We start from the raw sequence: 11,774 nt of genomic DNA on the forward strand, positions 1-11,774 counted from the left end.
AACTCTTAGTTACTTTTTTTCAGTGCTCATGTGATGTTCTGGACTGACTGGGGCCAAAACCCCCGAATTGAAAAAGCCAGTATGGATGGCAAATTGCGAACAGTGATTATTAACAGTAAAATCTACTGGCCCAATGGACTCTGCATTGACTACCCAAATAAACTTCTTTATTTTGCTGATGCTTATCTTGATTATATTGACTTTTGTGATTACAATGGGAACAACAGACGACAGGTGGTTGCAAGTGATTTGGTAAGATGTTAATTAATAAACAGTGTTTTTCTATCTCCTTTCTGATACTGCTCAACAGTGTATTTGCACAATCATAGCCATTCTGTTCAAAATGTTCTGGTGAAGTAAGTAGTGAAGTATTCTAGCTGCTTGTTACCGCTGGAAAATTAATTACATAAACCATTCAGTCTTTTATATTTTCAGTGGAACCTAGAGCTAAGTGTAGACTTAATGCTGTAGATCATTCTCATTTGTTCTGTCTACGTGTGAAGTCTAAAAGTGACATCTGACACTGCTGTAACTAACATAATTAAAAAAACTGGAGGACTTCTCCTTGCCACCTTCTATCAGTGATAACTGTAGCAACAGAGGATGATCTGCTGACAAGATTTGCTATTTGCTGGGAATGTTGTGAAGGGAGAACTTCTGACAGGTTATCCTTAAGCAACGTACTGCTGTCAATTGACAGGACTGTGTACCAACACCACAGTTTACTTATTCTTATAAGCTGGTATGAATAGCAATGTGTATTTTTAAGAATTGAACCTTGGGATCCGTTTATCTTTGGCTAAGTAGGCAATTCTTGTGCATTAGAAACAGGTGCAATATTTCTTGCCTCAATCTTCAGAAATTTCATTGAGCCATCTTCTTCAACAATGTGGTAAATTATAGGGAAGCTTATTGGAACTGAATGGTCTTTGCAGATTCATAACTGTTGCATTTTCACTTGTGCCCATGAAAATCTGCAGTTGGGTCTTTATTTTTTGTTTGCCTGTGTTCTGCCTTGCAGATAGACTGCTTTATTAATTTCTCATGCTGTACATACTTTAAAAAAAAAAAAAAAAAGAAAAGCTCCCTCATAATTGGTGCCTTGTTTTCAGGCAGTAGATGATATTTCATACTCACTTGGTAAAAATAGCTTTTGAGACGGCAGCTTTTCTTTTTTTTTTTCTTTTTTTCTTTTTTAAATTTTTTCTTAGCTCTGTTATTACAGGGCAAGCTTTGCTATCTCCAGAACTAAAGTGATAAACATTCTTGCCTCACAGATTTTGCAACATCCTCATGCTCTAACTATCTTTGAAGATTTTGTCTACTGGAGTGACCGGTATACTAACCGAGTAATTAGGGCCAATAAATGGCATGGAGGAAACCAAACAGTTATGATTTATAACATTCACCAGCCTTTGGGGCTTGTGGCAGTTCATCCTGTAAAGCAACCTTATGGTAAGTTCAGCAAAACAACTTTGATGATTACAAAAATATGTCACAAAGTAATGTCGTGCATTCTGGAATCAGTCATGTCAACAAGTAGTCTGGGTTAAAACAAGAAAATGATTTATGCCACTGACTTAAAACTGAAAATCTTTTCAGTCTTTCCAACCTGCTGAGTAGTCCAGTGTTTAGGAAAGTGACCTAGGGAGCATATAAGCATAATGAATAACTGAAAAGAATAATAGGAAAGTAGCATATGCAGCTTTTCTGCTCTTTATTTTGAAGTTTTTGTCATAAAATTCTAGCATTTTTGAAAATATTTTCATTTTAAAAATTTCTCTGTGGCAGACAGACTTGTTCCACGTATATAAGTTATATCATACTTTTAGGCAAATTACTCTTGTCATTCCTTGCTTGATTTTACTTAATGAAATAATGCAATAAAGGATTTTAATTTATTCAAGACTGACTTTGATTTCTTCTGCTCTGTATCTTGTGTTGGGGATGTTTTTTTGCAAATAAATGTTGCAGTGACTAACATTTTCTTTTTCCTGAAGAATTATAACGGGGGAGGGCATAGTCTTGTATCTTATTAATGTGCTAGTAATTTCTGGTGCTATGCTATGTGTGCACTTTTTTTGAACAAAACCTTCCTCAAGCATGTTCATAGCTAAGGCTACTTTGGACTGTTGTTAAATTATTTAGTCACAAAAGGGTAACATTAATTTATACATTGTAATTCTGATTTAATAAGTTTTGATTTATAGTCTGGAGCTTAAAAACATTACTACCACTGGTGGAGAAACTGGCTTATTTTCTTTATTATATTAAATTAATTCATTTTGTGATTTTCTTTCATCAAATCCTTTCAGGATTTCAACAAATCCTTTCAGATTTTTTTTGTTTTTCTTTACATGGACAGAGAAAGAAGAAAGCACTTACCAAATAGTTCAGCACTGTAATATTGCAAATGAAGGCATGATTTTTTAACTGTCATCCATTCTTCTTGTTTTGTAAATCATAAGATTTCACATCAACTAGATTTTAGATAGAAATGAGCTATTTTCTTATAGTTTGAGTTTTGAGTTTATCATTGTTTTACTTGCCATCTTGTTGAATTCTTCTCAGTTCTTGTTATTTTTTTACTATCTGGGATAATTTGTCATTTCCTCAAATATACCACTTTTAGAGTAAAACCTGCAGCAGTTGCTAAGGGTATTCATTCATGCAGTCTGGTTTGTATTTCATGAGGATGACTTCTCCTGAAAAATTCTTTTTAACATCATTTTTGTGGAAGCAATCTAAATGGTTGAATTTTAATTTCTAGTAATAATAATCATCATCAAAGGCTTTTTAACTCTTCTATTTCACAGACTTCAGAATTCAAAGTGATACAAGAAATTATACATTAAGTCCCTACTACCTTTAATGATGCATAGTCAGCCATGTCATTTCTTTAATTTTCTCCAAAAAGCTTCAGTAAATAGTTTAAACCTCCCATCCAGAAAGGTTATTGTGATCAAAGTCTGAAGGTTCTGCAGGCCTTCAGATGCAATTAACAAAATTTGGAAAAGGAATTTGACAGATTTTTGTGCTAGGAAAATGAAAAGATCAATATGATAATATTGCTGGTTTTACAGTAAGGTTTATGTTCTAAGTGTATTGTATTGCATGTGATTCTTGTAAATAACTTGATATTGAATTTCAAGGAAATACTGAAGCTGATTTAGTGCAGAGTTGACATTTTCAGTAGCACTGAATAGCTTTCCAGCTTCCTGTATTGCTAACAGTTGCTAATAAATTTATTTTTCTTTTCAGGTATCAATTCCTGTGCATCATCACCCTGTAGCCACCTCTGCTTGCTTTCGTCATCTGGACCACTTTTTTTTTCCTGTGCTTGTCCTTCTGGATGGATGCTTTCTCCTGACAACAGGAACTGCATGCGAGGTAGGGCAGTAGTTGTGAGACATGAAAAAAAGACTAGACAGATTTTCATAGCCATCCCTCTGCCAAGCAAAAAGCTTGCTTCAGAACTGTGAGCTGTACTCATGAAATCAAAGTTTGGGATCATTCCAGGCGGACTTCACTTAGGAAGGATGGAATGGAGTGTACATGGCCTAAAGGCATGTAGCCAGGTTCTGGAAAGAGCTCAAAGAGAGATATTTCTTCATTTGGGAGAAATGGAAGAAATACTTATTTTTAAGCACTATGAAAAAGCTACATTTTAAATTTTCTCAACACATTGAATGTTTTGCAGTTACATCTGGAAGGAGCAAAGCATCAGTTAAAATTGTGAAGGAGTATTCTGGCAAAGTGTTGTCCTTGGCATTATAAATATTCAGCCTGGAAGCATGTTTTAAAGAATTGTACTTTTAAGAACATAGAGGTGCAGATCTAGGAGGGAACTGCTTGATTAATCAGGTCTCCTTCCTTCCTTGAGTACCACCACATAAGGTGTTCCTTTTTAACGGACAGGCTCCAGCTGGACATGAATTTGGTTTCTTGCTCCTAAACTTCAATGAACCTCGCAATTTTGATGTCTGGAAGCCATTTTGTTTTCAGTTCAAGTATATTATTTCCCATTTCTGTCCATTTCCTATGCCACTTCTGTCTTTTGGGATAAAAAATATCAGTAGTTCTTCATTCCTGATACATATTCTGTGTATATTTTTAAAATGATTTATCACATTCTCCCTCAGCTTGTATTTTGCTTTGAAAGAAATCATGTCCTTTGGTTTCCCCTCATGTGGGAGGGGTGTTGTCCTTGCTCCTTGTCACCCTCTCCAGCCTATCATTTCAGGTGTGTGTATCTCAGCAAAATTACTCTATTGCTCATTATAAGAATGAAGAATAGTTAAACATCTCCATAGGTGTTAATGTTGATAGAAGCAATCAGCAAAAAATTTCTCAAAAATATGATTGTTTTTAATGAGACTATTAAATTTCTGAAGTACTAGCAGTCTAGACAAGAGAACTTGCATATTCATATTCCAGTAGGATTCAGTAGTGCTTTATGCTATGTACAATTTGAGAGGGAATAATGACCCTAAGAGTCTTTTATGCACTGGAACAATTTGTTATGAATTTAGCGGTTCCATGTAAACTTTTTGTAGAAGAGACACTAGCATGCTGCATTCATAAGAAAAAAAAAAACCAGCAACATCGAAGTGTAAAAGCTTCAAGAATTTCACAGCTAAGTTTTTTCAGACAACTGTTTGTTGAAATTTGATTTTGAGCGAGCATGAATGATATATAAGCTTTTGTCAATTTTAACAACAGTTCTGGCTGTTACAGAGTAGGGAGAATAATTTTAGAAAAGCACAATAATGCTGTATTTTTTTTTTTCATGTCAAAAATTTCATGGAAAGTTTGCATAAATGTATTAAGTAGCCAGTGAAAGAAAAAAAAAAAAAAAAATCATCTGTACCAGAAGAAGAGTTCGGTTACATTTACCTTCTATATGACAGCAACTCAGTTCCTTCTCTAGTGGTAGCTTATGCCTGGAGAAGTGATCAGACTGTGCTCTCTCCTTCAGAAGAAAAAGGAAAAGGAAGAGGGGAACTCGTGTTTGGAAGAGTCTCTTCCCATACTCCCTGGCAGAGGAGAAATTACATTGCTGACTTGTATCTATAGCTCTGTAATGTGTTTTGTCAGAACACACAACTAGTTGCCCTTTATTTTAATAACATTTAAGCATGAGGATTAGTGTTTCCTTGGAAGTAAATTTATTTTTTTAGAGATAAAGTTAGTATACTGTATAAGAGATTTAAAAAAAACAACAACAAAAAACAACAATACTGCAGATAAGGATCAGCAGTTGTTTCTGTGACATTGTACATTTCTTTTGACTCCTGCTTAGCATTTACAATCTATCTCAGGCACGTTTTGACTCTCATTCCTAGAGTTCTGAAGAATCTGCTTGTAGAAGCTGTGGCTGAGTGTACTTCTCCCCTTGGCTAGCAATAAATGATCCTACACTGTTTACTTCCTTTTCAGAATTTGCTTGTATGTGCGTTGCGATTACATAGTGCTGAAACATTCAGTGTTAAAACATTACAATTGATAACCTCAGTCTTGTGAGGTAAAAAAAACAAATGCAAACTTGCATGTAAATAGTTTACAAAGCATCACAGGTAATATTTGTTGTCTTTGTTGTCATTAAGGAACCTTTGGTAGAGCTGGGGCATATATCAGTGCAATTTTTTTAACAGAGGAAATGTGTTGTAAGCTAACTGACTTACATTATATGTTTTCACAGTTGAACACCCTTTCCTCATTGCTGTCAGAGATAATATAATTTATGGAATTTCTCTGAACCCTGAGGAGAAGACCAATGATGCTATGGTTCCAATAGCAGGAGTTCAAAATGGTGTTGATGTTGACTTTGATGACTCAGAACAGATGATCTATTGGGTTGAAAATCCAGTAAGTTAGTATTTGTGTTCAGAATGCACACTAAAATAAGACTTCTTACTTTAAAGTAGTGTTTATGATTTAAATATATTAGCATTAAAGGTAGGAATTTTAATAAATATAGCTGAAAAAAATAAAAGACTTTTTCCCTAGGATATATGAGAGAGACTCCATCTCATTTGAACGTTAGTTTTCATATTTGTCCACCAAAATATTTAATTAATGCTCTTCCTTGCAGGGACATGAAGATCAGATGGTAGTGACAGAATTGTACTCTCAGTCCTTTGCTGTAGTCTGCTCTTTTACCTATCTATTGGCTTAGAACTTAACTCTGCAGATAGAGCTGAAAGAGTTCTCCATGAACGTATTATATTGAACCAGTGGCACTAAATTTCAAAATGAAATTACCACTAGAGTGAAATTGCATGCTTGCATGATTTAGTTTCTAGTCTGAGCATTTCATGAAGTAGCATAGTACGGAGGCATCCTTTTCCTAAGTAGAAGAAAAGGATAGAAGAGTCACAGGCAGCAAATACAGGGCTAATATTTTTTAAAACTAGTTCAGAATAATTTTTAATGGATCATTATAATTGTTTGAAGAAGTCTCTTAAATTACTCTATGGAAGCCAGGGAGATGGATCTGATAGAAAACTTATGATTCAGCAGTATGTCTCTTTGCTCTTGGAAACTTTAAAGCAGTTGATAAATTCTCAGGAATCTATTTGATCCTCCACGCAGTTTGAAAAAATATTCTTGACACGTTTCAGCTAACAGATAGGTACAGCTGACATTTACAGGAGGTAAAACAGTTTTGTAGGTGGTCATAGGCTTATGTATCTATTAACACAGCTAGCAAGTGAAATGCCAGGAGCCTTGGCAGGCTGAGTGCAGATAAGCACTTATTAAGAATATATAAGAATAAGACTATACATGGACCTAATTATTCCTGGGTGTTTTTTCTAAAGCAATTGTTCTGCAGAACTTCTGTAAAACTGAAGCAACTGGATGAAAACTCAGATCTCAATGTAGCTTCTCTCTGAGTTTTGTCATTGTTTTTGTATCATGCAGCTAAGCTGTCTATGATGTAGCTACATTATGTGGCTAACACTATTGAGCCTGCAAGTGATAATTTGTGAGATAATTTTGTGAAAACTGCAGGGTTAATCTTAGTTTTGATTCTTCTATTACAGTTAGAATTTTGGTTCTTCTGTATTTATGCTTGTAGAGAGCACTATTTTCCTGCATTGAATTTGAGATTTATTCAAGCTGGCTAATTGAGATATCCTGTTAATAAATCTTTTGAGAGTAGAGTACAAATTACAGTAGTGTGTCTACATACAGCTTAAAAATAGACTGTTCAGGCTCATTTTACATAGCCATTTTATTTCTGTGAATCACAGAAATAAATATTTGATAAATACTTGATATATATAATGAACATCATAGTTCATTTGGTTAATGAAATGTAATTCCTCTTTATGCCATATTGTTACACTTGACAGTATATTTTTTTACCATGCTTATGAATTGAGTATATAAAAATACTACTGCTGAATTTTCATTTTTCTCGGAAAAGATTGCAATATAAAGTATCTGTTCACATGGTTGCAATAAATGAGGTTTTCTCTTATTTGTTTGTTTTTGATGAAGCTGCTCGGGATGTTTATACTTCTGTTATTTTTCCAAGGGTGAAATTCACAGAGTGAGGTCAGATGGATCTAACAGGACAGTTTTTGCTCCAGCAGCTGTTATTGGTGCTCCTATTGGCCTAGCATTGGACTGGATATCTGCAAACCTTTATTATAGTAACCCAGGAACACAGTCAATTGAGGTAATATTTAAGTACAATTGTGAAAATTAAGAGCCTCGGTATTTTGCTGCTACAAATATACGATTTGAAATTAGAGCTGTTTTTTAGTGAAAATCAGAAATTAGATTTATTTTTTCTAAAACATTTGGGTAGTATGAAGAAAAGTGATTTGCACACTTGAAGAAAAAAAACTGAATTTGTGCGCAGCTAAAAGATTTTAAAAGCGATGTATTCTTGGAACTTTATTTGCGTATGGATCTTTTTTTTGTCAAGTCAGGAGGCTCCTACTGTTTCACACATAAACTTCACTAATATTAGTAATTACTATTACTTTCCTTGTTATTTTCACTTCAAGTCAAAGATCCTTCTGCACTGCTTCTGACTGTAAAGGAACGTAGCCATGGAATGGAGTAAGATCCAATCCCCAGTGCTCTGGTGTCCTATTCTGTATCTTACTGGAGGCAAGCAGTGTGACAGCATGGGAAAAATAAAAATGCCATTTAGAGTAGGGAAATAGAGGGTAAGCAACATGTAATTAGTGATAAGTATGAATAAGTTGCCATGAATTTTCTTGTCCTAAAATATAAATATGCACTTTAAAATTAAAACCTACTTAATTTAAACAGATACAAGATAATACATGTAAAATCAGCCTTTTTCAGTGCCTTCAACCTGTAACATTCAACATCAGTATATTATGGAGGCTGAAAGATTAGGTTTTTTTGTTACTATTTTTTATTTTTACCAAGGATACTTCAGTATTACCATGGACAGGTTCAGAGCTTCTTCATAGGGTGCATGTGAGAGAAGAAAGAATATTAGAGTACTAAGCAGCTTGCTTTTCCTTCATAGTGTTTGAACAAGTTCTTGCAATTTCATTCACTTGGTGGATTTAGACTTTCTTCCTTTGATTTAGTTATGTATCTTAAGTTCTGTATTACATGCTTTGATTAATTCAATATTTGCATAGGTCCTGAAGCTGCACGGTGAAGTGATGTACAGAAAAACTCTGATTACCAACGATGGTACCTCTCTGGGAGCTGGCACACCAATTGGTTTGACAGTTGATCCAGCAAGGGGGTAAATTACTAAAATTGCAGTTATCTTTGCACTTGAATATGTATTCTGCATTTTTCTTAATGTTTAAGGTCGTTAGCTTCGATCCTGGATTTGATACAGGTTTGGTTTTTTTGTTTTTGTTTTTTAATTTATTCTTTCAAAAGCCTAGAAAACAATTGCATGACTACATAAATTGTTGGATGGATGTCTGTTCTCCTTAATGTACCGTATACTTCACATTCTTTTTAATTAAAAAAAAATGTCAGAATGACTGAATAAAAACATTAAAAAAAAAAAAAGGCACTGTAAAATGAGGGCACAGAGTAAGGAAAATTACTAAGTATTTATTAATAAAGGCATACTACATGCAAAAAATGTCAGATGCTAGACAGCATATACTGAACATGACTTTAGTACTTTGTCCCCAGTACAAAGGTGCACTATGATGCTTTTTTTTTCCTCCCGAAATCAAAGTGTTTCATAGGACCATGTTAGTAATGAGATTGTTCTGCTGGTGACCTGCCGGTCTTTCAGATAAATGAATATCTGCTTTTTTGTCTCTTTTATGGAGTCTGTTTACTGTGTCTCCTAGCTGCTTTTCAGCAACTGGGACCAGAGCAGTGCACATATTCCTCAGAGCCAGTTTTTGAACTTGCAGTTTTAATTCTAAACTGAAACCAAACTTACAGTTGAAACTGCAACCATCTATAAAACAGAATTATTGTTCTCCTGCCTTTTATTCTACTCCTGACAATCTTCTGAGCCTACCTCCTGACATACAGTGGATGATACAGGAAAGAGTATATGAATTTCTAAAAATGGTTTAACAAGAATTATTCTTTCGAAACAAGATCTCTTTTTTTCATTGAGGTTCAGTTCTTAGTGATCTCTGTTCATCATGTGCCAAGGTATTTGGCAGAGAGAGGAGATGGATTTAAGCATATGCTTTATTGTCTGTGGGCTATTGATTTCCATCACCAGCTTTGCTAATAGGTGTGATAATGTTTTCCTGTGTTACAGGAAACTGTATTGGACAGACCAGGGAACTGATAGTGGAGTTCCAGCAAAAGTTGCCAGTGCAAACATGGATGGATCAGGTATTCAAACCCTCTTCACTGGCAACCTGGATCATGTAGAGTTCATTACCGTTGATATTAAAGAACAAAAGTTGTACTGGGCTGTCACAAGCACAGGAGTGGTAAGTGACACTTTTGTCATAGTTGGTGTTACTTGTTTATTTGTGTGTTTGTGATTCCCAAGAATAATTCAGTTACTTCAGTTTACTTATGTAACTGGGAAATGCAGGACCAAGCAAAATCTGAATAACATTTGTAGATTACCTTTAAAAATAAATGATGATTTGAATGAAGAAACAAATCTCTATTAGCGTCCTGCTAACCTATCCTTCCTCTCTGTGATAGGTAGATGAAAATTTGTCCAAGGAAAGATTTTAGTAGTGTATGTTGTATTTTAATTTTGTATTGTAACATTGAATGTATACTATTATAAGAATTGTAATATTAAGCTTTAAATTGATTTCTTAGATTGAGAAAGGCAATGTGGATGGTACAAATCGTGTCACTCTCGTGGTTCATCTTTCTCATCCATGGGGAATTGCAGTGTATGATACCTTTCTGTACTATACTGATCGAGATTATGAAGTTATTGAACGAGTTGACAAGTTTACTGGAGCAAACAAAGTAGTACTGAGAGACAATGTCCCAAGACTGAAGTGCCTACGAGTGTATTATAGAGATAGTGAGTATTTACTAAAGAGCTATTTCAAGATTTCCAACTCATGAAAACTCAAACTTCCATTAGAGACAGAATGTGTGCTCCTTAAAAAAAAATTGTTTGATGTGCCAGAAGCATTTACATGGTTTTACCCAGAGGTGTTCTACTGTCCTGTTAAGGCACTTATTGGCATGGGAAATTTTACTAAAATGTCATCAATGTGAAATTGACTAAACAAAAAATTGTTACTTTAGCTTTAAATTTATGGGTTTTTGTCTGATTCTTTGATCCATTGATCTTAAATGAGAAGAAACCAACAAATTGATTACAGGCGCATCAAGCTTAAATGGCAATTAAAATATTTTTTGCTGATTGTTAGTGCTCCACAAGTGTATGAATTTGTTGTACATCTGCTGGAGTTTGTGATGATACAGTTCAGATTTCTGTGTTTTCATGTATTCCTTTCACAGATTCTGCTGGTTCCTCAAATGGCTGCAGTAATAATATTGGAGTTTGTCAACAACTTTGCTTACCTGTACCTGGTGGATTATTCTCCTGTGCATGTGCTACTGGCTTTCAGCTAAATCCTGATAACAGAACCTGTTCTCCATACAATTCATTTGTAATTGTTTCTATGCTTTCTGCAATTAAAGGATTTAGTTTAGAGACGTCTGATCACTCTGAAGCCATGGTACCTCTAGCAGGAAGAGGTATGTGACAATTATAGTAAGATGAGAGCTTATAATACCTAATATTTTCACACTTCTTGCCTGCATGCCATGTTCTGAGTTTGTTAGTTTATATTAAAGATGATTAATTACTACTTTTCAGGACGGAATGTGCTTCATGTGGATGTTCACATGCCTTCTGGTTTCATTTACTGGTGTGACTTCAGTAGCACAGTGTCTTCTCAGAATGCAATACGTAAAATTAAACCTGATGGTTCTTATTTTAGAAATGTTGTTACGAATGGAATAGGACGAAATGGAATCCGTGGCATTGCAATTGACTGGGTAGCAGGTAAGCATAGCAGAATTCAGAGACTGTTATTTGTGCAATAAAGTAGCTAGTATTTGTTCAGTATTATACACATGTGTACTGTATTCGTGTTTTTCAAAAGTTCTTCTGGAGATTGATAGGCTATTTGGGACAGATTTTAGAATAATCATCTACTGCATGCACTTTGTAGTTACTGTATTCAGTGCTGTGCCACAACACAAAATTCATAGTTTTATGTTGTAAAAGGTAAAGAGTATGGATGTGCAAGCCAAAAGCTGCTATTTAATAACAATAGATATTTGAGACTGAAAAAATA

The 11,774-nt window shown here is 34.7% G+C and overlaps 1 protein-coding gene across 1 annotated transcript in view; it reads left to right on the top strand.

Moving 5' to 3' along the window:
* Window positions 1-11,774, top strand: part of LRP2 (LDL receptor related protein 2) — a 109,379-nt gene that overhangs the window by 52,051 nt on the left and 45,554 nt on the right. The window contains exons 29-38 of the mRNA XM_042822612.1: window positions 24-252; window positions 1,278-1,455; window positions 3,262-3,390; window positions 5,702-5,868; window positions 7,544-7,687; window positions 8,637-8,746; window positions 9,746-9,923; window positions 10,270-10,483; window positions 10,930-11,169; window positions 11,291-11,479. Coding sequence (XP_042678546.1) covers window positions 24-252; window positions 1,278-1,455; window positions 3,262-3,390; window positions 5,702-5,868; window positions 7,544-7,687; window positions 8,637-8,746; window positions 9,746-9,923; window positions 10,270-10,483; window positions 10,930-11,169; window positions 11,291-11,479 — 1,778 coding nt within the window. The remainder of the gene's footprint in view (window positions 1-23; window positions 253-1,277; window positions 1,456-3,261; window positions 3,391-5,701; window positions 5,869-7,543; window positions 7,688-8,636; window positions 8,747-9,745; window positions 9,924-10,269; window positions 10,484-10,929; window positions 11,170-11,290; window positions 11,480-11,774) is intronic.

This window comes from Centrocercus urophasianus, unplaced genomic scaffold, assembly GCF_019232065.1.
Source record: "Centrocercus urophasianus isolate 14NV4802_14NV808 unplaced genomic scaffold, USGS_Curo_1.0 seq_20, whole genome shotgun sequence".
Taxonomy (NCBI): Eukaryota; Metazoa; Chordata; class Aves; order Galliformes; family Phasianidae; genus Centrocercus; species Centrocercus urophasianus.